The sequence below is a fragment of the Heteronotia binoei genome, chromosome 6 (assembly GCF_032191835.1).
Source record: "Heteronotia binoei isolate CCM8104 ecotype False Entrance Well chromosome 6, APGP_CSIRO_Hbin_v1, whole genome shotgun sequence".
Taxonomy (NCBI): Eukaryota; Metazoa; Chordata; class Lepidosauria; order Squamata; family Gekkonidae; genus Heteronotia; species Heteronotia binoei.
This window is the reverse complement of record NC_083228.1, coordinates 3,457,138-3,483,187: the sequence shown is the minus strand read 5'-3', so window position 1 is coordinate 3,483,187 and position 26,050 is coordinate 3,457,138. Positions and strand designations below refer to the sequence as shown.

The 26,050-nt window shown below is 43.6% G+C and overlaps 1 protein-coding gene across 1 annotated transcript in view; it reads right to left on the bottom strand.

Moving 5' to 3' along the window:
- The window catches only part of LOC132573472 (uncharacterized), a gene marked incomplete at its 3' end in the record, with an annotated part of 29,978 nt that extends 7,144 nt beyond the window's left edge, over positions 1-22,834 (bottom strand). The window contains exons 1-3 of the mRNA XM_060240962.1: positions 22,729-22,834; positions 22,030-22,634; positions 20,027-20,149 (exon numbers count right to left, since the gene is read on the bottom strand). Coding sequence (XP_060096945.1) covers positions 20,027-20,149; positions 22,030-22,634; positions 22,729-22,834 — 834 coding nt within the window. The remainder of the gene's footprint in view (positions 1-20,026; positions 20,150-22,029; positions 22,635-22,728) is intronic.
- Positions 22,835-26,050: the final 3,216 nt, after the last annotated feature.

Here is a 26,050-nt window from a genome sequence, read left to right as displayed (position 1 = left end):
ATCCATCACTGTCAGTGGCGTTCAGCAAGATCAGCACTTTTGGGGGGTTTATTGGGGCCTGGCCCAGCAGCAGCTCTTCCAAACTGCAAATGCACTGCAGGCAAATCTCTCCGCTGGAGAAGCAGCAGCCCAACAACCCAGGGAGCCTGCGGCCAGGCCTCCAGGACCACTGACCAGCAGCTCCATGATAAATGACTCTGTCCACGGAGCATCTCCATTCCCTGTGAAGCCCTTGGGGAGCCTGAATCCACCTCCAGAACCAGCCGGTCCAGCAGTCAGAGGGGTATGGCTGTGATATTAAATGGCCCTCCTTACAAAACCACCCAAGCCTTTTTCTGCCTCCTCACCTTCCTCCAGCCCCCTGGGAGAAATGCAGATAGATGAGAGAGAGAGAGAGAGAGAGAGAGAATGCAGAGTGCTGATTGACAGGTTAATGAAGCAATTCATAACCATGATATATATTATAACCACAGTAGCAGCTTGTAAATACCCAGTATGCCCTATACAGATAAACATACAAACATATATACAAATGCCTCCTGCATTCCCTTCTCTGCACACTCAAGCATACCCCAGCATGCTCAGGTTGTGGCATTGATGTCATGCGCAAACACGGAAGGGACAGAGAAGAAAAGGAACCTTCTTGCTTCGTCATAACTGTGAGTTTTGTGGGGCTTTTAGTCATTCATACATAGCCTGCCTGCCTCACAAAAACAAGGTAGAATTAAAAAATTAAAAACTAATAATAAATACAATTTTAAAACTTTAATTATCTTTGCACAAACATTAACATGTATAACAATATCCCTCCCCCTAGAAATGTCTCCGAGCAATTTGATTCCAAGGTATGAGCGCCCTGACCTTGTCAAGAAGGCCATTTCACCCCATGCAAACCATAATGAAGAATGGTCAGGTACGCTGATGCTCCTGAGCATTTGCATGGCTCTCCCTCCAGAAGATCTGCACAGGTGAGCAGAGCACAGTGGGACAAAAGGGGAAAGGAGGTCCAGCAGACAGGGGGAAGGAAAGGAAATGTCCCCTGTGCAAGCACTAGTCGTTTCCGACTCTGGGGTGACATTGCTTTCACAACGTTTTCACGGCAGTCTTTTTACGGGGTGGTTTGCCATTGCCTTCCCCAGTCTTTTACACTTTTCCCCCAGCAAGCTGGGTACTCATTTTACCAACCTCGGAAGGATGGAAGGCTGAGTCAACCTCGGGCTGGCTACCTGAATCCAGCTTCTGCCGGAATCAAACTCAGGTTGTGAGCAGAGAGTTCAGACCACAGTATTGCAGTACTGCTGCTTTACTACTCTGCGCCACGGGATCATAGACAGGGGGAACGAAGGACTTTATTACCATGAAGGACTTTATTACCATGAAGGACTTTATTATGCCAGTACCTTAAACTGAACCCAGAACCAAGCAAGAGTCATGTTGACTCTTGCTGTCAAGCATGCACGTTCAATGACGAGTCGAAGTTGATACAAAGACTACGTTTATTGTGTAACAGGTTCCTGAGAGTAATGCTGCAAATACATTGATACAATACTTTTAAGGCTTACTTCAAAAGGATTCCAAAGGATGGGGGTGTGGGGTAGCTCTCACACATAAACTATCATAAATGTCTACATTCTCATAGTGTTATCAGGACTCTGTCCTTGCTTTCCCCAGATGTGTCGCACTCCCTTCCAGGAATGTATGGGAAGGTGCTGATTACTTCTTCTCATGTTAGTTTCAGTTCTCACTACTTCTACTTTTCAGGCAATAAAGCAAGAAGGGGGGAGGGAAAGAATAACAGAGCTAACAAAGCTGGGTTCTCCATGATACTTCACAGACCAGTGTTAGGCAGGACCCTATAACAATCAATTATCAATGGAATTTCACCATGCTTGACATACTGCTCCCCCTAACATCAGCCTCGGGGTTTCTGAGGGAATGCTTTATGAAACTTGTTCATCAAGTCACGGGCTAAAACATCTTTTTCTGCTACCTATTCATTTTCACTGGCTGGGAAATGTCTCCACTTAATCAAATAATACAACACTCCATGTTTCATCTTTGAATCTAATATCTCTTGCACTTCATGATGACTCTGATTCCCAATCTGGATAGGTTGTGGAGCTGGTGGTCAAGGGTGCCAAGGAGTACCACCCAGATCTCTTCGCAAAAGACTGCAATGAAAAACAGGGTGTATTTTACTAAACATCTTGGGCAACTCCAGTTCTACTGTAACTTTATTATTTACCCTCTTGATTTTAAAAGGACCCAGAAATCTATAAGCCAGCTTCTTTGAAGGCTGATTCAGTGGAAGGTTTTTTGTTGACACAAACACAGAGTCCCCCACTTTGAAATCCCAAATGGGCACATGGGATTTATCATACTGCTTTTTAAAAGCCTCCTTCGCTACTTCCAAGTTCTCTTGAATCTCCTTCCAACTGCTCTCTAATTTGCCCCACCATTGCTCTGACCATAGGATTTTACCCGGCATAGTTCTAAGTTTATTAAAATTTGCCTTTCTGAAGTCCAACCTATATGTCTATGTACAGTTTTTCCCTTCTCCAAGGCTGTAAATTCCAAAATCACATGGTCACTACTTCCCAGGGTGCCCACTATTTCCATCTCATCAACCAATTTTTCCTTGTTGGTGAGAATCTAGTCCAAAATAGCAGATCCCCTTGTTTCCTTCTTCATTTTCTGGAAAAGGAAGTTGTCAGCAAGACAAGTCAGGAATTTATTTGACCTTTCATTTTTAGCAGAGTTGGACTTCCAACAGATGTCTAGGTAATTGAAATCTCCCATGATCAATGTATCCCTTCTCTTGGAGAACTTTGCAATCTGTTATAGGAGTATCTCATCCAAGTCCTCTGCCTGGCTTGGTGGTCTATAGTAAATCCCCACCATAATATTACTGTTATTTCTTACTCCTTTTATTTTTACCCAGAGACTCTCAACTGAGCTGCCATGCTCAGATTCACATATTTCCTAACAAGTATATACCTCCTTCACATATACTGCTACACCTCTGCCTTTTCTCGTTTGTCTATCCCTTTTAAATAAGTTGTACTCCTAAATCCTAATATTCCAATTGTGAGTGTCATCCCACCAAGTTTCAGTAAGGCCTATTATGTCATAGTCTCCTTCTTGTGTTAGGACTTCTAGTTCCTCCTGTTTGTTTCCCATACTCTGTCCATTAGTGTAGAGACATCAGAATCCTTTATACATCCTGAGGGTTTAGTTTCTATACATGCCTGCAAGTTAATGTCACCTAGCGTATGCACCACTCTCTGAAAATCTTTAGTGTTCTTATTCCCAGGTTTGACAACACATCCTGGATGTGTGCATCCGGCAAACAGCAGACCTCTCAGGACAACAAGTCTGGTCGGCACACTTTGAGCTCTACCACTCTGAGAGGACAACTCTGTGAGAGCTATGGCTGACCCAAGGCCATTCCAGTAGGTGCAAGTGGAGGAGTAGGGAATCAAACCCAGTTCTCCTGGATAAGAGTCTGCACACTTCACCACTACACCAAATAAACTAGAGAAATTAGAGAAAGCCTGGAAAACTCTGTATAGTAAAGAAATAAGGCACCATCAGACTACTGCATTCAAAATTAATAAGACGGTCCCAGAGGAAGGATCATAAGGATCTGAAATGAGAACGGACCGGTTTTGCATCGTCAGACTGTATTGTTTCCGAAAGAACCTGATATCATCTTATGGACAGTAGTGAAGTTGTGTGCTTTGGATGGTATTTGTCACTGAATTTGTTACTGAAATTTACATTGTAATGCTATGTTGTGAATGGAAAGTATTGTAATTATATTTTGATATTGTTTTATAACACGGAGAGTATCTTTTCTCTCATTTCCTGATTGTTAACCTCCATGGTCCCAGTATTGTTTGACGTTCCTCAACACGAGAGCAAAAAGGAGGAGGTTGTGGACACAATGTTTATACCTGCCCAGTTTGGAGAGGCAGTAGGGACTTGTAGCAGTGCACGAGAATCTGAGAAAACCCTACTCAACCCCTGGGGAGAGAAAATCAAAGAAGCCCTAGCCAAAGAGGGGGGGGGGGGTTAGACTTCAAAGAAATGCTCACTGGGGGGAGGATGGCTGTCTTTAAGGGGCAACAAGGAGAGCCAGTTTGGTGTAGTGGTTAAGTACGCAGACTCTTCTCAGGAAGAGCTGGGTTTGATTCCCTTCTCCTCCACACACACCTGCTGATGTGACCTTGAGTCAGTCACAAGTTCTCACACAGGTGTTCCTCTCAAGAGCAGTTTCTGTTAGAGCTCTCTCAGCCCCACCCACCTCACAGTGTCAAAGGGTCTTGTCATGTATTTGCTGGGGCTATAGGCCTCTCTGTTCTCTGTAACTTTGATGGGAATGTTGGAGAAGGATGCACAGAGTTGCTTTTCCTGGTTTGCCTTCTCTATCATCTGTAACACATGAAGTACACATTCTACCTTAATAGGACATGGAACTCAAGGACATGATAGCAGAGAATGTCTTGGCACCTGGTGGCACACAGTGGGGGGCTGGGTGAGAAACTGTTATTGCTGCTTTGTATGGGCATTTTGCTCTGAATTTTGGAGGGCTCCTAACGGCCCGGAGAGAGGATATATAGATCTGGCTCTCCCAGGCATAGTCAGATCTGACAGAGAGAGTCATACCTGCTGTAATGTGTCTATCAATAAAACCTTTTCTGAATCTCAACAAGAGGCTTCATTATTGAAGACTGCTCAGGAGCTAAACTAGTGTCAGATCTCTTGCAGGAATGCTCCCGTTTTGGATTACCTCCATGCCATGAGCAGGGCAAAGGAATATGATAAGGGGGAGAATCCTGTCAACCCAGATACCAGGCCGGAAAGCCCAGACCCACTGTGAAACCACCACTGGACTCAGGAACTATTCCTAAAGTCCCATGGCAGATCCTGGAGCAGCACCACAGCAAGGACAAAGGGACTCTACTTTGGGATGAAAAACTATTAATGACCCCAAAAGCCAGTCGAACCTGGCCAAGGCCTGGCGAGCACAACTGTTGCTACTCGGTGAGGGAGACCTCAGCTCCAAACAGGGCATGGGGCTGGCAAACCCATCATGGATGAGGCTGGCCAGCAAAGATCATCACTCAGAGGAGGAGGTGAAGAGCCGGCTGAGTCTCCTGATGACCAGAGAGGAGGCCTCCACACACTTCAAGCTGGGGATGATGCAGATGGAAGTAAGAGACCTGTTTCAACAGCTGCACAAAGAGATGAGAGCCATGGGAGACTGTCTATGATTCTATTCTACAACACTTGTATTTTGAGAGATGCTAGGACCTTGTGCTCCCAGTCGCTTTTGTTGCAAACCATGATCTTTTTCTAACTTTCCCTGATCAAGTCTTATAAGTCTTTTTTCAGGCTCTTTTGCTACTTCATTCCAAACACAATCTTTGTTTTCCTCCACCCACCCCTTTATTTGTTTACATATGTTACTAATACATCCCCCCCCCCTTGAAAAAGTGTTCTGGTGAGCTTCAAAGCTTGCTCATTACTTCAGGATGTTTTGTTTGGTGCTAATAAAGGTGTTGCTCTCCTGTTACTTTTAGAATAAATATGGTGACTTACAATTTCTCTTGGCATTCAGTTTTAATATAATTTAAATTAATTTTTATGATTTTTATTTATTTATTGCCTTATGTATAGTCTGTTTTACTCACTGAGACAAATTATTGTACCCTCTAATAACTGCAATATAAATATAAAATTCAACATTGAAATAGATATTAACCTCTTGACAGTGTGGATTTAGCTAATAATGCCAGCTATACATTTCATTAGTGCTTTTCTTCTTGAGGCTCCTGAGCAATGTTTTCTGTTCCACCCTTTCCCCCTCAATTAAATCTCTGGGATGATGTCAGGAGCCTTCACATTTCCCCCACCTATATCCACTGCACCGCACTGCCCAATCTACTGGGAAGCGGGATGCTCAGTCACTCTCTAGTTCAACTTGCATCCTGTTTGTGAGCCCGTCCGTTGACAGACTGCCTGCCTGCATCCAAATATTCAGACCTGTCCATTGATGTGATTTCAGGCTGCCTTCTGGGAGGTGACCCTTTCCCCTGCCCCCCTCCCATTTTCTACCACCTTCAACTGACAAAAAGCACATCAGTAAAAGGGGAACAAATAGCATTCAAGATTTTTGAGTTGAAACTTACTGTCTCTATACACCTTTTGACAGCATTACCCTGTGTCCACCTATGAACCTAGATTACTTTCATTCTATCTGAGGATGTGTGCTTGGCATGTGAAAGTTCACACACGGAATAAAACTTTGTTGGTCTAAAAGTTTGAACTCCAACTTGTCCTAGATTACTAACTTTGTGATCAGTTCATGCAGTCCCTTCAAGATAGGTGATGAAGACTGCACAGGCCCCAAAAGCCGGAAGTGTATCCTCTGTCAGTTCAAAGAAGGCCTCTGACTGCGCAGGTGCAAAAAAGGGGTGAATCATGAGTGATTCCACACATGGCAAGAAGCTCCTGCTGATGGTCCAACCAGGGCCCTGGGAGGCACAGGCCTTCTCCTCTAGTGGGAAGATTCAGTTCACAAGCAGTGCGATTGCAAAGCAGCCACACCCTCCTTTGTCACTCAGGGACCAAGGCCTGGCCTCCCCTTTAGCCTGGGACCTGGAATGAATTTTCAACAAAAACATCAAAATGTTCCAATCAGGAATTCACCTCATGAGGCATTAATGTTGTGAAATTTTAATTGTTTATTGTGATTTTATTGCTGTGAGCCGCCCTGAGCCTGCTTCAGCGGGGAGGGCGGAATATAAATCGAATGAAATAAAATAAATAAAATAAAATGTGAAGTCTGCCGAGTTGTCCATGTTCACTTGAAATGTGGTCTCAAAGAGCCACAACAAAATGCTGCACAAATGCTGGTTTTCCTACCTGAATGGGCTTTTGAGAAGTCAGGACTTTAATTCAAAAGCTAACTGTGGTCCGTGTCATCATCACCATCCATCTTGGACTTAAGACATTTCAGCATCCAACTTCTAATTTCACAGAATGGAAGCTGGGTTCTCTTTAAGTATGCAAGTGACACTTAGTGCTTTCCTGTACTTTCGGTGTTCAAAGTGTTTCACACACCTTGTCGCAATAACCTTTACACCCTGTAAGGTAAACCTGCATTACCCCCAAATTGCTAATAAGGGATTCCAAAAGAAAGGCTTGCTTAAGAACACTCATGTGAATTTGTGGCAGAGAGAAAATCTGAACAAGTGTCTACCTAGATCAGACTCACAGCCACCGTGCTACAACAGCCAATCTGTGCAATTTACTTAGAGAGGTCTTCTACATTAATACATCACTGAAACTGAGTACTGGAAGCTGCATTTTACTGAATGTGTCTCTTGGGCTACCTCCTTCCGTATCCTGACCTACAGAGCTCCCCAGTGTCTTTTCCGGCCCTGCTATCTGAGCTGTTTTTAACTAGAGAAGCTGACCCTGTGAAGTGTGTCCTTTCCCCTCTGACCTAGGCCACTGTGGACACCCACAATATTGCCACTGAGAAATTCCAGGGAATATCATGGATGAACACAATTTTTTACATTTAAAAGGTCTTTATATGGAACACCAGAGCTCAATTTCCTTACTTCTAGTGAAGAAATGCAAACCAGTAAGTTTCAAAAGGGAAGACAGAAGCTGCTCCCACAGAAGCAATCCGGGTCTCCAGCCCTTCAGCAGGAGAAAACAAAGGCAAAACGGGATGGCAGACAAAGCCTGTGATGAGCATTCCTGCTGCCCTTATTATGAAGAGTCCCACAGCTGTGGGCTGCCTCCTGCCAGCAAAATAAACCAGATGGAGTGCATCAGTGGAGCCAGGCCAAGCTGTGAAGGATAGTGCAGAACGTCCTCCTACCATAATGGATTGTTTGAAGATCGAGCCAGTGCAAACAACGCTCCATGGCAAGAGCCATAGCAAGGTGCTGCAAGATGCTAGAAAGAAGGCCCAGTCAGGAACGTCAGTTTTGCTTTGTATCTTCATAAAATGTTTTTTAAAAAAAGACTTGAGTAGCTGGACAATTGGTGAAAGACATGGAACCTTGTGTTTCCTATAGCCTGGCTAGATACCCAGTTATTTGTCGAGACAGGGTACAAGACTGCAATTAACTCAGAACACTAAAATGCAGGCAGCAGCCCAGCTCCTCTTGTGGACTTTCTGCAAGAATTTTGTGCAGATCCGTCTTGCTTCTTTGGCCGAGAGCATCCTTAAGAGTCCCACTGCTAAGACATGTTGCGGTAGTTCATCTTTTGTGACCACTTCACAGAGGAGTGTGGTTGCACTCCCAGTCCTGGGACACAGGAGGGACACATGTGGCCTCGGTACAGGCCAAAGGGCTATCTCCTGCACTCTTGTGCCAGTCACAGTCAAGCAGGGTCCTTGCTGAGGGAGCAGTGGAGTCCCTGTGTGCTTCAGGCCAGGGACAAAGTGAGTCCAAACTTTGTTGGTCTTAAAGGTGCAACTTGACTCTTGCTTTGTTCTGCTGCTTCAGACCAACACGGTTGCCCACCTGGATCCGAGTCCAGCTTGTTAGGGATATGCCTATAATACACCAGAAAGTCTTTCTTTCCTCTTCCTGTCATTCAGCAAGGGTGGGTGAGGCCTGCCATTCTTGCAATTGCAAGAAAGGAAAAAAAGGCTCAATCAGAAATGTACTTCCCTTTGAAGCCAATGGAAATGAAAACTAGAGGAAAATGGGGGGGGGGGGGGTGGAAACCCTGCACCTACTACCAGCACATACAGTCCATTGGTGTAGCTGTTTGCTGAAAAGAAGTATGATACAGTCACAGATGTTCCATGCATGATACAATAAGACTGTAAGCTCAGTTGTGGACCACACACCTGGTCCAGGCAAGGGTTCCCCACCCGGGAGGTTCCCAACCCGTCAAAGCACATTAGGCCAGCGATGGGAACCTCCCCTGACATCGTCAGCACAATGACATCACCCGGAACTGATTTCATCGTGGTGGCGACATCACACGGTGGCCACTCTAGATGCTTCTGGGGAAACTCTATTGTTTTCCCGGACGCTCTAGCCATTTGGGAGGGAAAACTCTATGGTACAAAGCAAGAGTCAAGTTGCACCAGGCAATGCTGGGGACTTGGCAACCCTACTTGCTGGGAGCAAGAAGCCAGGCTTTTTGGATGCACGGAAACAAACTGGGATGTGGCCATCTCCATGATTAGACTGTCCTCCTACACAGAGCTTCCTCCCCCTGCCACTTGGATCTCATTCATTACCTTATGGAGTGGTATTGTCAAAATAGCTTCACAAGATTTTATAGGATATTGCTGTAAGACCACCTGGACCTGGAGCTTTATCCTTTTTTTTAGGTTTTTAATAGCATAATTGATTTCCTGTACTGTTATCACTTTTTTCTATGTTCTGGCATAATTTTTTAAAATGATGACCCATGTAGATATTTTTCCAGTTGATCATCATTTGCACGTTCTTTTTTATAGAGGTTTGTAAAAATGGTTTTTATTTGGTCCATCATTCCTTGTTCTAAATAGAACACTTGACTTCCTTTTTTGATTCCTGGTATTCTCTCCTCATTTCCCTTTCTTTTCTTAGACTATAAGCTAAGCATCTTCCTGGTTTGTTTGCAAATTCAAAATGCCTCCAATTTAAATATTTTATTTTTTTCCTGCATTTCTTCGACTTCTAGCAGATCCAGATGCTTTTTTAAATGTTTGATCTCTCTCAACTTGTTTTTATTGCCAGTATTTTCATGTTCTTGTTCCAAAGCCCTTATTTTGTCTTGTTATTTTTTCATAGAATCTTAGTGTTTTTTTCTTTCCTGCTTGCAGCTGTCACCAGTAAGGTTCCCCTAATGTAGGCCATGCTGGCTTCCCTTATTGGTGATACTGTTGTATCATTAATATTGTTAAATTTAAAATATTCTATTAGGTCTTGCTTACATTTTTGTTTAACTTCATCTTGTAGTAAGAGGTTATCATTTAGTCTCCATCTCTTTTCTGCTTCCACTCTTCCAAGTTAGTTCTATTGGATTGTGGTCCACTAGAGTTTTTGGTAGAAATTCTGCTTTTCCTACTTTAGTCTTGGATATCCACCAGGACATGTCTGTTCTTGAGTACGATTGATATTTGTCTGAATAAAATGTGAAGTCTTCTTCCCTCTGGATGGAGGTTCACCAAATGTCCTCCAATTCTAACGTCTCCATGTATTTAAATACATTTGTTGGTAATTTTCTGCTTATATTTTTTTATCTGTCTTTTTTAGGATTGAGGACTCCTTTGATATCTTCAAATATCTAAATTTCTCCTTCATAAAAATCTAATAACATTTGATAAAAGTTTTCATAGAATTTACTTTTGTTGTCAATTGGGGCAAATATTAATATTTTGTAATGTCTGATTTTATTATATTAGTTTAACTCTGTTGTTTTATTGTTGTAAGCTGCCCTGAGCCTGCTTGTGGGATAGGGCGGGATATAAATCTAAAAATTAAAGTAAATTAAATTAAATTATATCACTGTCCAGGTTTGTCCTTCTGGAAGTCTGATATTCAGAATAAGTATCTTTCATTCTGATCTTATAATTCTTTAAGGATTTCTAAACTTTAATTGTTGATATAAATTGCCATGCCTTTTTTTTTGTTTGGGCAGAAGCTGTGTAAACTGTACCCCCCCCCTTTTTTGGGGGGAATTTAAGAGATATTCTTGCTTCTTCTTTAGGTGAGTTTCTTGTATGCACAAGGTGTCTACAGTGAATTTTTTTCAGTTGGTTGAAGATTCTTGATCCTTTAAATGGGGAATTTAGTCCATTAAGATTTGCTGAGGTTATTTTAAGCTCATCCATTTTATCTTTGTTTCTTCCTCCCCCCCCCCCATCTTTTTCCCTTTGCCTTTCCCTCTTTGAAGGATGATCCGGGCCTGAGCCTGAGCTTTGATCACGGTCTGGTTTCAGTTCTTGTAAGAGTTCTTCTGCCTGTTCTGCTGCTGTTGTTATTTTTCGACCTTTGGCAAAAATATTTCTAAGGCACATGAAATTTTCCAATGATAACATATATTTTTCTGTTGAAGTGCTTGTGTCAAATTTCCAAATGCTTTCCTTTTCTTGATTGTATCCTGTGGAAGATCATGAAAAATTTGTATTTCTTTACCTTCATTTATAAGTGGCAACTTCCTGTGTTGTGATAAAATTGTGTCTTTTGATTTTTTAGTAGTGAAAGAGAGTATCTTGCGTTAGTACTGAAGATTTGCTCAATTTCGGGAAAATCACCTTTAAGTAATCTTTTATTAATTTTCTGAACCCATTTTCTATCATGAAATGACTCTGGAATGTCACAAAATCATAGATTATTAGTTCTGAGTTTCACTTCTAAAACCTCAGTCCTTGATGTTGTTCTCGATGTTATTGTGCTGCTTCAAACTTGTCCTGTTTACCTTCAAATTCTTTTTGCTTTGTCTTGATTTCGAGAATCTCTTTTTTGTGCTATTGAATCTTTTGGTTTATCTCTTGCAGTCTGGTTGAAAACTCAGTTCTTATTTTTTATATATATCTTCCTTGATATCTTGTAGTTGAGTTAATAATCCTCTGTTTTCTTGTTTAAATTCAGCTGTTAAAGTTTTAATTTGCTGGGAAAGGAATTTTTCTAACTTCTTAGTTATAATCTGAATATCTTCATTACAACTAATCTCTCTTTTTTTTGTAAACCTTGTTCCAGATGCCATCTTTCTCAGCTTTGCTAGTTTTCTTCTGTACTGAAATGCCTTATACAGCCTTTCCATAAAACTACATAAGTTTACATAAATGTACATAGTTATAACATGATAATCTTATGCAAGCTTCTACAGTTTAAAAATATAACACAATATAAGATATAGACAATCTTAGCAGTCTTTAAAATATAAATGGATAGGAGCATATAATATATATACTTCATATATTCAATCAATTTCTGTCTTCACTATATAATTAACCTGGTATCAAATATTAGCAAAATTTTAGCCTACAGTTGCTATTTCAGGCAATTGGATGCAAGTCTTCAGTAGAAATTTAAAAACAATATACAGTAATTCTTGACCAACTTAGTTTGAAAAAAAAAAGGTAAGATAGGTATTTTGTTAGACAGGTATGTTACCAAGCATATGCTGTTCAGTAAATAGGAGTAAGAGCTTAAAGTCTTGTCTATTTAAATTTTGGGTTGGTGCAGGAGACTGTGGTGGGAACATTTGAACATTTGTTATTGCTATTCAAGTGACAAAAAAGTTACCGTATTCCATAGATGGTACAAGATGTAATCAATATGGAGAAGGATTATAAATCAGTAGTTATTTCATATTCTTCAGCATGCCAATATTCTATTGACTATGTATAATCCAAGTGAGAAGGGGCAAAATGATATCAGAAGTAATCAATATGAAAAGGATTGTGAATCAGTACTTATCTTGTATCCTTTAATATGATGTTGTTCTTGTCAGAAAGTTATAATCTTTTTAGGATAGGGTCCAATTTGATATCAGAAAATAGCCACAAAATAAAGAAGTAACATAAAATCCAAATGGTGCATGGCGGGGAGGGGGGAAGATGAAAAAAGGTGCAGATGGTTTATTCCAGTTTATTGATGGAAAAAAGACAGAAACAAAAAACAGGACAGGAGTTATAGACTGAACAGCAGAAAGTAAAAATGGTGGCAGTCTCCCAAAGCTTGTTCAACAATATTTTGGTTCACTCAGAAGATAAACAAAACAGAAGCTGTAGAACAGCATGAGGAAAGGAAGCAACCATCAAAGAAGCTGGTAAGATCCAGATAATTACTTATATCCAATTAATTCTTTTAAATGTTATATTTACAATACTTAGTCCAATTTAAAAGTTAAAAAGTGAGCTATCTTGATAGAAGGGAAGTATTTCCTTTAGAAAGGAGCAGTAAATCTGGTTAGGATTCTCCAGGGCTGCTAAAGAAGTGAGATAGCAAGAAAATAAAGTTCCAGTTTCTTATAAAAGTTAGTAAGACAAACTTTTAAATCATGTTCTGAATGGGATCCATTTGAAAATATTTACAAAAAGTAATTGGGCAGGTAGACTCACTCAGTTTTCCAACCAGCATTCTTAGGACACACTTGATGGTAGGGAGCCTCAATGCAGATGCTGGGAGACCTTGAGTCCATTAATTTAAAGGAGACCTAAAATCTTCCATGCTTTCAAAACAGTTTCGCTGAAGCTCCCCATGTTCTGAAAAAAGAGGGAGTTGGGTTTTAGTTCATCAACTCTGCCTGGCTTTGAGCCCTGGTGTTGAGAAGCAAAGAGCACAAAACAAGCTGTGCTCTAGTCAAACGTCATTACTCATTCCTTTATGTTTCTGGATGCTGAAAAAGCTTTTGACAACATGTTTTGGCCATTCCTACTAAAGGTTTTACAAAACATGGACTGTGGAAATGAATTTTTAAATTGGATTAAAAGTATTTATACCCATCAATGTGCCAGAATCTTAGTGAATGGTTCCTTATCAAGAAAAATTGAGATTGCAAGTGGAACTTGACAAGGATGCCCGATATCACTGCTGTTATTCATTTTAGCATTCCATTGGCCAATAAAATTACAATGGCCAATAAAATTAGACAAGATAATGGAATAAAGGAAGATAAGAAGGGATATAAGATGAAAAGCTAAGCAGATGATGTGAACAGTGATATAGCTGATTGAAATACACAGTGGAACAGATAACCAGCTTTGGAACCCATTCTGGATATAAACTGGACAAAAAGAAAACCAAGATAATCTTATTAAATACAACCAATGAAGAACAAGAAGAAATACAGAAATTAACTGGATACCTTGTTGCCATAATATCAGTAAAATATCTGGGCAAAATATCTGGACAAAATAAAAATCTATACAAAGATAACTGTAAAAAAGTATGGACAAGTATCATAGAAGACTTGCAAAGACGGAACAAACTGAAAATTTCTTGGCTGAGTAGAATCTCTGCCATCAAAATGAATGTCTGATCAAAACTGACCTTTCAACAAGGATAGGGTAAACATATACCAAATAAATAAATGTGTAAAATAGGACAGTGGGACAGTGACTACTATGATATCTGTGGGAAGCTCTCTGAGCAAGGACACCATTTGGGGAATAAAGGATAAAGTTCTCCTCCAAGTCAGAAGAGTCATTCATCAGGGGAAGCAGTGTTGTTTACTACAGTCTTGTCAAAATGATCACCCAGAGGAACAGGCTGCTGGTTTTGACCTGTCTCAAATCCTCTTCTTTCATATTGCCCTTCCCTTTGAATTGTTGCCTATATTGCATCAAGACAGGCCAGAAGACAGACCATCCCATGTGACACAGGCCCTGCCATGGAAGTGCCCATTATGCAGCATGAGCATTACAGCCTTGGTTGTATGTGGCTCCACCTCTGGTAGCAACATTCCAGATGGCAATGTCCATTTTAACTTTCTTGGAGACAGTCAGTAGCACCTGAAATTTGTAGTGTCTTTCAGGCACCAGCATTCACAAGGTTCAAATTGACTTTTAAATACTGTAAACATTTGGATGGTTCCTGTACATATGAGGGAGGAAAACTACTGACTTGCCGTTAGTAATGGCCAGCCGATCTACCTGGTCACTTTTGGTATTGCTTTGAAGAGATGTTTTAAGGCAGCACTTTGGACCTGTCATTGGGCAAAGCCCTACTCCTGTTCTGTCAGTGGAGCAGTCTCCAGAATTTGGAGAGGGGGCTGCAGTGGCTCAGTGGCAGAGCATCTGCTTGTCATGCAGAAGGTCCCGGGTTCAGTCCTCCAGTTGCAAGGACCAGGCAGTAGGTGATGGGAAAGTCCTCTTTTGCCTCCTGAGATCCTGGGGAGTTGCTGCTGGTCTGAGCGGACAAAACTGACCTTGATCGACCAATAGGTCTGATTCCGTCTAAGGCAGCTTCATGTGCTCGTGTGTTCAAATGTACATCCAGATTTGGGGAAGGAGCCTGAATTAAAACTGGAGCCATTTCCCTGCATCCCATTCCCAGCTCCCCTCTGCCACCCTGAAGAGAGCTGGCATCTTGGCTGGGTAAGAGGCAAATGGCAGAATTGCCAAAATGTCCTGAGTGTGCCAGGAAAAGTTAATGTGGAGCTCTGGTCTCTTCCCAGGATGCATTTGGGCTGCTGCCCATAATGATATGTATAATTGCAGAGGCCTGCCAAAAAAAGCAGGCTGGATTTAATTGAGTCAACACACTGCTATTAATAATAAAATGGCAGAGACTTTGCTATTAATCACTCATGTTGGCTTTATTGCAGGCAGTGTCGGGTACCAACAAGACCTTTAAAAATGGTACAGTGCAAACTTACTAGGGGGAATAATATACACCTGCTAACAAAAATAACAGCTAGAAAGCAAACAGAGAAGAATACCTTCCAAACAAAAGCTCCCTCCCTTCTGGAGGCCCAGATGAATGAGATACCCCCTCACACAAAAACTTCCACCCAACTTTTCTCCCCTTGAAAGGAACCTGGCCGCTGGAGCAAAGAAATGCATGTTGGAGAAGGAAATGCTTCAGCAATGGCTGAGCTTAAGGTAGCAATACTCAGAAGCAAATGCTGGGCAATGAACAGTTGCAAGGGCATATCTAGGAATATTCATGAAAGGAAAGGAAAGGTCCCCTGTGCACCCCATGACTCTGGGGTGACATTGCTTTCACAATGTTTTCACGGCAGACTTTTTACGGGGTGGTTTGCCATTGCCTTCCCCAGTCATCTGTACTTCCCCCCCCAGCAAGCTGGGGACTCATTTTACCGACCTCAGAAGGATGGAAGGCTGAGTCAACCTCGAGCGGGCTACCTGAAAACCCGGCTACCGCCGGGGATCGAACTCAAGCCGTGAGCAGAGCTTAGGACTGCTGTACTGCAGCTTTAACACTCTGAACCACAGGGCTCTTTAATATGCATGAACACAACCACAATTAGGAAGATGGACAGAAAGTGTCCAGAAGAATTACAAGAAATGCAAAATGTATGATATCTTCTATGTGAAAGGATCTTGAGACCCCATGTTGAAGGACATCTTAAGGAGTCTCAACTTCCAGACATCTATGCCCAGAACATTCAAAAGCTGCTGTTTCAGTTGAGTTTGTACAATGTCACACATCTGGGCACTATTTTCTATTGCACAAATAGTCTTTGCTGAATATTTACTTTTCTAACTAGTACAGAACCTTGTTAATCAAAGTATTTCCAAATCCCATAATACAGTCATATACAGTCAGCTGATCTAGAGCAGCCTCATGTGTCTCAGCGGGGGGGCAGGGTGTCACCAACAGGCATTGGCCAGATGCTAAGTCTCATGATGTCTTCACTTCTCTTCCTCCCAAGACAGTCTTCCCAGCAACAATTACATTTTTAAAATATTCCTTATGTGTACTGTAGTTGGGAAGAATAATAATGAAAATATTTTAAGTGACCTGATTCAGTACTATATCATTTGTTGATGTAATTTCTGAGCCTCCAGCTGTTCTTTTTAAGAATTCTTGGAGAACAGGTGAGGGGCCAGAAGATGGAGGTGGGCAAATGTTGTCTCTGTTTTCAAGAAAAAGGAGGACCTCTTCAAGAAGGGGGAAAAGGAGGACAAATGTTCCCTCTAATTTTCCCTTCTATTGAGCAGAGCAGTTCACATCCTGAGCAGACTATAACTGTTGTCGTCTTTAAATGGGCAATGGGCAGTGAAAGACCCTGAGGGGCTCCAGATTCCCGTTGAGTGGAGCTTCCTCTGTAATGAGTGGCTGCTCACGCACACAGCAGAGAGGAAACACTGCTACCAACCCATCACCTTGCCATCTATACCGGGGAAGATTTTACAACAAATCATCAGCCAGTCCTTGGAACAATGGCCGTGATCACTAAGAGCCAGTTTGGGTTTTTCAAGAATGAGTCATGTCAGACTAACTTGATTTCCTTTTTTGAGAAAGTGACTCCCTTGCTGGATGAGGGGAATAAGAACATAAGAGAAGCCATGTTGGATCAGGCCAGTGGCCAATCCAGTCCAACACTCTGTGTCACACAGTGGCCAAAAAACCCCCAGGTGCACTCTGTAAATGCAATGACAACAAACTAAGAATAAAGGATAATTAATAAGCAAAGATGATAATACCAGCAAAACAAACAGCAGTGCTACCTTCTGTTATAATCATACAATCATAGAGTTGGAAGGTACCTCCAGGGTCATCTAGTCCAACCCCCTGCACAATGCAGAAAACTCACAAATACCTCCCCCTAAATACACAGGATCCCCATTGCTGTCAGATGGCCATCTAGCCTCTGTTTAAAAACTCCAAGGAAGGAGAGCCCACCACCTTCCGAGGAAGCCTGTTGCACTGAGGAATCGCTCTAACGGTCAGGAAGTTCTTCCTAATGTTGAGCCGGAAACTCTTTTGATTTAATTTCAGCCCACTGGTTCTAGTTCTACTTTTTGGGGCCACAGGAAACAATTCCACACCATCCTCTATATGACAGCCCTTCAAGTACTTGAAAATGGTGATCATATCATCTCTCAGCCGCCTCTTCTCCAGCTAAACATGCCCTGTTCCTTCAACCTTTCTTCATAGGACTTGGTCTCCAGACCCCTTGACATCTTTCTGGACCCGTTCCAGCTTGTCTATATCCTTCTTAAAATGTGTTGCCCAAAACTGAACACAATACTCCAGGTGAGGTCTTACCAGAGCAGAGTAAAGCGATACCATCACTTCATGTGATCTGGGCACTATAATGATTAAGGACTTGTTCTTGACAGCCATCGGTGGGGCAACTTGGAGTGTCTTCCACTGAGACCAATCAGAAAGTTGAGCTAAATGTTACTGGAATGGTAGGACCGCTGTAGACATTGTTTATCTGGATTTCAATAAAGCTTTTGATAAGGTTCCACATCATATTCTTGTTGACAAATCCATAAAATGTGGTTTTGATCCTGTTATTGTTAAGTGGATCTGTGACTGGTTGACAGACCTGAGTCAGATTGAGGTGACAAGAGAGGAGGTCCTACAACTGATAGATGAATTAAAATCTAATAAGTCACCAGGTCTGGATGGCATACATCCAAGAGTTCTGAAAGAACTCAAAGTTGAATTTATGGATCTCCTGACAAAAATATGTAATCTTTCATTGAAATCTGCCTCCGTTCCTGAGGACTGGAAGGTAGCAAATGTCACCCCCATCTTTAAAAAGGGTTCCAGAGGAGATCCGGGAAATTACAGGCCAGTCAGTCTAACTTCAATACCGGGAAATTTGGTAGAAACCATTATCAAGAAGAGAATGAGTAGGCACACTGATGAACACAAGTTATTGAGGAAGACTCAGCATGGGTTCTGCAAGGGAAGATCTTGCCTCACTAACCTGTTACAGTTCTTTGAGGGGGTGAACAAGCATGTGGACAAAGGGGACCTATTAGATGTTGTTTACCTTGACTTCCGGAAAGCTTTTGATAAAGTTCCTCATCAAAGGCTCCTTAGTAAGCTCGAGAGTCATGGAGTAAAAGGACAGGTCTTCTTGTGGATCAAAAACTGGCTGAGTAATAGGAAGCAGAGAGTGAGTATAAATGGGCAGTCTTTGCTGTGGAGGATGGTAAGCAGTGGGGTCTGCAGGGCTCAGTACTGGGTCCCATGCTCTTTAACTTGTTCATAAATGATTTGGAATTGGGAGTAAGCAGTGAAGTGGCCAAGTTTGCGGATGACACTAAATTGTTCAGGGTGGTGAGAACCAGAGAGGATTGTGAGGAACTCCAAAGGGATCTGTTGAGGCTGGATGAGTGGGCATCAATGCGGCAGATGAGGTTCAATGTGGCCAAGTGCACAGTAATGCACATTGGGGCCAAGAATCCCAGTGTCAAGCATGAGATCTCAAAATAACCAGTCCTTGAATCTTGAAACAAAGTTTGGTTTATTGATAATCCATGTGGCTCATCTGAGCTAGGAGAAATTGGAACTCATACTTTGTAACAGCAGAATACAGGCTTTAAGATGGCACCTTATCTATTTTGCAGCTAGCACATCCTGGGTTCAGGTCTGGCTGAGCCTGAGAACGAGTCCCAGAAGGTCTTATCTGCAAAGAGGACATTCTTGCATTTGTTAGTAGAAGCGAGAGAAAAATGGTGGGAATTGCTACTTTGATATGCCTTGGTTTAATTCAGGGTTAGTAACAAATCGATAATTCTGAATACTATAACAGAAGATGAATATACAATGCTTGACATATTGCCCCCCCTAAGCTCTTGCTCGGGGTTTGTCTGGGTGCAGTAGGTAAAATCTTTTGAGAAGCAACGGAGCTCGGAGGTCGGATGCTTTCACCCATTCATCGCAACTGGGGGAAAAATACTTCTAGCATACTAGGAAGTACAACACACACCCCTTTTTACTCTTGCATCCAACACCTCCTGCACCTCATGATGACTCTGACCCTTCACTTGAATAGGTTTGGGTTCCGGGGGGTGAGGATGCCAATTCGTAGCCCCCGGATCTCGCCGCAGAAGGCTGCAATGGAAAACAGGGTGAATTTTATTAAACGCTTTTGGCAACTCTAACTCTACTGTCACTTTATTTATCACTCTCTTTATTTTGAAGGGTCCCAGGTATTTGTACGCCAGTTTCCTGGAGGTTTGTGGCAATGGCAAGTTCTTTGTAGATAGGAACACAGTTTCCCCCACTTTAAAATCCCATTCCGGGGTATGCTTTTTGTCATAATGTGCTTTATAGTCCTGTTTAGCCATTTCCAGATTCTCTTGAATAACTGACCACCCCTTCCCCAACGTCTCCCACCATTGCCGACAAGAGGAAGTGGGCTTGTCCTCGCTGCCACCGGGTAACATGGGGAACGGCTTCCCCTCATAGCCATTCACAATTTTAAAGGGAGATGCTTTGGTTGAGCTATGGAGGCTATTATTGTATCCATATTCAGCAAACAGTAGTAGCTCCACCCAATTGGTCTGTTGGTAGTTTACATAAAATTGTAAATATTGTTCTAGGAGCGCATTTACACATTCCGTCTGTCCTTCTGTTTGAGGGTGATAGGCGGAACTCAATCCTTGCTCCATGCCTATTAGTTTGCAGAACTCCCGCCAGAAGTTGGCAACGAACTGCAGGCCGCAGTCACCAATGACCTTAACGGGGAAGGAGTGGACTTTAACAATGTGTTGGAAAAATAAATATGCCAATTTCTTTGCTGTAGGCAATTTTTTGCACGGAATAAAATGTGCTTGCTTTGAGAAAGTATCCACCACCACTAGTATTACTGTCCTACCCTGAGAAGTAGGCAGTTCTAAAGTCCATAGATACCACCGACCATGGGCGCTCTGTGGTTTGAGTGGGTTGAAGGAAACCGGGGGGGGGGGGGGTTTCCGCCCCGCCTTTTTGCCATTATGCACACTGGGCAGGTGGTTACGAATTCTGAAATGTCTTTTTTCATTTGAGGCTACCAAAATTGCCTATTGAACAAGTGCAACGTCTTTACATATCCAAAGTGGCCAGACAGCTTACTACTGTGACAGTATTGTAGTATTTCTTACCTCAGTGTTTTTGGCACATATAGCTTTCCATCGTGGTACCAACCCCCCCCCCCCTGTCCCTTTAGTTAATCCTTCTGGTTTTTCAGCACCTTCTTGCTCCATTTCCTCTATTAGTCTATTCCCCCCCCCCCCCCACGGCTCTGGCGCACTCTTTTTCTTCCCCGACCGGGTGGTTATGGCGCCAGCCACCGCGCTGGGAGGGATGATGGAGTCCACCACTTCCTCCCTCTGACTCTCATGTTGGGGCAGTCTGGATAGCGCATCAGCCAAGAAATTCTTTGCCCAGGTATGTGTCTCAGGGTGAAGTCGAACTTTGCAAAGAACCCCGCCCACCTGATCTGCTTCTCAGTTAATTTCCTACAGTTGATCAAAGCTTCTAAGTTTTTATGGTTGGTCCAGATTTCAAATGGTACCCTTGCTCCTTCCTGCCAGGACCGCCATGTTTTTAATGCAAAAGTCACTGCAAACGCTTCCTTGTCCCACACTGACCAGTTGTGTTGCTCTGGTGAGAATTTTTTAGATATGTAGGCACAGGGTCGCAATCTCCCCTCAGAGTCCTTTTGCATTAGTATGGCTCCTACAGCTACATCGGAGGCATCACATTGAACCAGGAAGGGCTTAAGTTCATCGGGATGGCTCAATATCGGCTCACTTGTGAACAATCGCTTAAGCTCCTTGAACGCCTTCTGGCATGCTGGTGTCCATGCCAGCTTCACCCCCATTTTTTTTTTTGCCTCAGGCCCCTTCCCTTTAGTCTTAAGTAGGTCCATCAGGGGAAACATCACCTGGGCGAACCCCTGAATGATAGTCCTATAAAAATTTGCTTACCCGAGGAAGGATTGTAGCTGTCTACATGTCCTTGGGGGTTCCCAATCTAATACCACCTGTATCTTAGCAGGATCCATGGTGAGTCCCTTCCCAGAAACTCTGAATCCCAGGTAATCAAGCTCGGTTCAATGGAACTCACATTTGGACAATTTAGCATACAACTTGTGCTCGTACAAGGTGGAAAGCACCTTTCTCACTAACTGTACGTGGGAAGCTATGTTTTTCGAATAGATAATGATGTCATCCGGGTAGTCAAGTCAAGTCAAATTTATTTTTATATCCCGCCCTCCCCCGCCAAAGGCAGGCTCAGGTAGCACCACTACCCCCTTGTACAGGTATTCTCTCAGGACCTCATTGATGTTCATAAATACCCCTGGAGCCCCCTGCAATCCAAAAGGCATCACGAGGTACTCAAACTGCCCCATTGGAGTGTTAAACGTGGCCTTCCATTCGTCTCCCTCTTTGATCCGCACTCTAAGGTATGCTTCCCTCAGGTCTAGTTTTGTGAAAATGGATCCTTCGGACACTGTACTCAGGAGATCTTTGATAAGGGGAATGGGGTACGCATTGGACATTGAGATCCTATTTATCCCATGAAAATCAGTGCAAAGCCTAAGGCTCCCGTCCTTCTTTTTCCGGAAAAGCACCGGTGCAGCGTGCGGGGTGGTGACCGGTCGAATGAAGCCTCTCTTGAGGTTCTTGTCTATGAACTTTCTTAGTTCTGCCTTCTCTGCCCACCCCATGGAGTATAGTTTGGCTTTGGGCAACTCCTGTCCGGGTATTAGTTCAATCGCACAGTCAGTGCTTTGATGCAGGGGAAGCTCATTCGCCTCCTCCTCCTCGCTGAACACTGTACGCAAGTCTCTGTACTCTCTGGGAATGGATTGGACCTCTTCCACTGACACGTACATTTTCTCATTCCAGGGGGGACGATTAGGCCCCCAGCTCCCCAACCAGTGATGGTGTTTACACCTCCTGTCAGTGAAGTCTATTGTTTGGTTTCCCCATTGTATATCCGGTTGGTGCTTAGCTAGCCACCCGGCTCCCAACACTACGTCAAAGGAGGATGACGGAGCAATCACAAACATTTCTATGTCCCAATGATCTTCTATTCCCACCGGCACTCCCTGGGCCTCTTCTACATAGGGCTCTCCCCTCGTTACGGACTCATCCATTTGCTTGAATTGGATCGGATGGGGTAGAGGCCCCAAAGCGTCCACTAATTTCGGGGTGATAATTTCCCTCGTGCACCCTGAGTCAATTAGAGCTCTTGCATGGATAAAGCGTTTAAGCTTTTGGTTCAGCAATGTCAACGGTACAAAGAATAAAGATCCAGTTACTCTCACCTGCAATGGTGCCGTTAGATCCACGACCTGCCTCTCGGCACCCCTCAGTGCAGGTCACTCTCGTTTTCCGCCGGCTCTGTTCCCCAGGGCTCCTCACGTGAATCATCCAAGATTATAGTATCCTCGTCTAGCACCGTCGACTTTGCGGTGCTTCCTCGAACCGACTCTTTGGGTCTAGTTGTAGCCTTCCTCGGTCCCACTGTGGTCAGCTTCGGAGTAAGGAGGGGGGCAATTAGCCGCTAAGGGTTTGGGTCACCTCATCGGAAGCATTTGCGCACCGGGGGGGTTTCTAGGTGTCCCCCCCGGGTTATACTCTTCTTCCCATCTGCCTCACATCCCCCCTTTCCCCCTTGCTGCAGTTGGCGTTGGAGGGCCACTCATTTCATATTTGTCTCAACCTCGCCTGCCAGCTGTACCCATCCCACTAGTGTGGTGGGTCGGGCTTGCTGCAGGGCTCAGTCCAGTAGACTCGCATTTAGCCCTCTCTGGAACTCTTCGATCTTCATCATCTCGCTCCAACCTCGTACTTTGGCCGAGTGGGCCCTGAAATCAGCTGCATACTCCCGCACGGATTTTGCCCCTTGTTGCATCACGCGTAAGGTGGTTATGGCCTGGAGGGGATCTTCGTACTGGGTCAGCAGTGCCTGCAGGAACCCAGTCACGGTGTCAAGCTCGGGGCCCCTCGTCTCGTACAGGCTTACGTACCACCTCCTGGCCGCCCCCTTCAACTTCAAACCAAGGTAGTACACTCGGCTGAATTCATCAGGGAACGTGTTCCCCAATAGTACATGTAGCTATTGGCTTGAATGGTAAAATACTCTATCTCCTCTGGGTCACCGTCGAAGGTGGCGTCCAGCTCTCGGCCCCTCCCATAGTCTCGAGGGGCCGGGGGTCCCGGCAGTGGTGCGGGGCCTCCTGGTTGCCCAGGCACCACTGGGGGTGCTTGAGGTGCCGGTACGGGTGGCGGTACCTGTGGTCCTGGTGCTGGTGCAACCAGTGGAACCAGCGGTGCTCTCTCTGGGTTGTGCCTCAGCAGCCGATCGATTTGCCTCTGCATCTCTTGCGCCATGAAGGTGGCATTGGCTTGGATCTCGTCCCGTAGTTCCCTCGCCATGGTAGTCATCTTCCCTCTCACGGTTTCCAGGACGTCTGGCTCCTTCGGATTACCTCCATCTTCCTTATCTGACTCGGACCCAGTTAGACGGCCGTCCTCTGGTTGGGGTCCACCCCACTCATTCTCATCTCTCGGGGGGCAATCTTCCCATCTTTCCCCAGGGTTCCCACCGCCCTTGCCTCCTGGTGCTGGTCTCGACAGGATGATTTCATGGCGTGCTGGTGCTTCATCCATCAGGGCTGTGGAGGTGCGCGGTTCCCACTTTTGAGGGGTGATGAACAATTGTTGTACGTGCAGAGGGGACCCACGCCCCCCAACTCTCCGAGTCCCAATGATGTGCCGGGGGGGGGGGGTCCGCACCTCTACTCCTTCGAATGGATCAGTAGGTTCTCTGTTAACTGGTGCTCTTTCAGCTATTCGGCTTGAAAGTTGCCAGGTCAGCTGAACTCTTAATAAAGGATCAGTTCCAAATTGTCAAGCATGAGATCTCAAAATAACCAGTCCTTGAATCTTGAAACAAAGTTTGGTTTATTGATAATTGGCTCATCCAAGCTGGGAGAAATTGGAACTGATACTTTGTAACAGCAGAATACAGGCTTTAAGATGGCACATCAAAGGTTCTATAAACAATTCTACATTCACGTGTGAAATTCACACGCTAGGTTCTTTATCTTTCTTGCGGCTAGCACATCCCAGGTTCAGGCCTGGCTGAGCCTGAGAATGAGTTCCAGGAGGTCTTATCTTCAAAGAGGACATTCCTGCATTTGTTAGTAGAAGCGAGAGAAGAAAGGTGGATGTTGCTACTTTGATGTGCCTTGGTTTAATTCAGGGTTAGTAACAAATCGATAATTCTGAATACTATAACAGAAGATGAATATACAATGCTTGACACCCAGCTACAAATACAAGTTGATGGGATGTGAACTGGCAGAGACTGACCAAGGGAGAGATCTTGGGGTCGTAGTAGATAACTCACTAAAAATGTCAAGACAGTGTGCGATTGCAGCAATAAAAGGCCAACGCCATGCGGGGAATTATTAGGAAGGGAACTGAAAACAAATCAGCCAGTATCATAATGCCACTGCATAAATTGATGGTGCGGTCTCATTTGGAATACTGTGTGCAATTCTGGTCACCGCACCTCAAAAAGGATATTATAGCATTGGAAAAAGTGCAGAAAAGGGCAACTAGAATGATTAAAGGTTTGGAACACTTTCCCTATGAATAAAGGTTAAAACACTTGGGGCTTTTTAGCTTGGAGAAACATCAACTGCGGGGTGACATGATAGAGGTTTACAAGATTAGGCATGGGATGGAGAAAGCAGAGAAAGAAGTCCTTTTCTCCCTTTCTCACAATACAAGAACTCGTGGGCATTCATTGAAATTGCTGAGCAGTCAGGTTAAAATGGATAGAAGTACTTCTTCACCCAAAGAGTGATTAACATGTGAAATTCACTGCCACAGGAGGTGGTGGCGGCTACAAGCATAGCCAGCTTCAAGAGGGGGTTAGATAAAAATATGGAGCAGAGGTCCATCAGTGGCTATTAGCCACAGTGTGATCTGGACACACTGGGGTTTTTTGGCCACTGTGTGACACAGAGTGTTGGACTGAATGGGCTATTGACCTGATCCAACATGGCTTCTCTTATGTTCTTATGTCAGATCTCACCCAAAGAGTGCTTGTGAATGGTTCCTCATCCTCTTGGAGAGAAGTGGAGTGCCTCAAGGATCTGTCCTGGCTGGGACCTGTTTTTGTCAACATCTTTATAAATGATTTGGATGAAGGAATAGAAGGAATGCTTACTAAATTTGCAGATGATATTAATTGGGAGGGGTTGCAAATAAAGTAGAAGACAGAAACAGGATGATCTCGATAGGCTGGAAAACTGGGCTTAAACCAATAAAATGAATTTTAACAGTGATAAATGTAAAGTTCTGCATATAGGTAGGAACTGTAAATTCTGAAATCACATAGTCACTATGACAATGTAAATTCTGAAATCACATGGTCACTACTACCCAGGTGCCCACAACTTCCACCTTGTCAATAAGTTCATCCCTGTTGGTGAAAATCAGGTTCAAGATAGCAGATCCTCTTGTTTCCCTGTCTACTTTCCGGAAAATGAAGTTGTCAGCAAGACACATCAGGAATTTATTTGACCTTGCATTTTTAGCAGAATTGGACTTCCAACAAATATTCGGGTTATT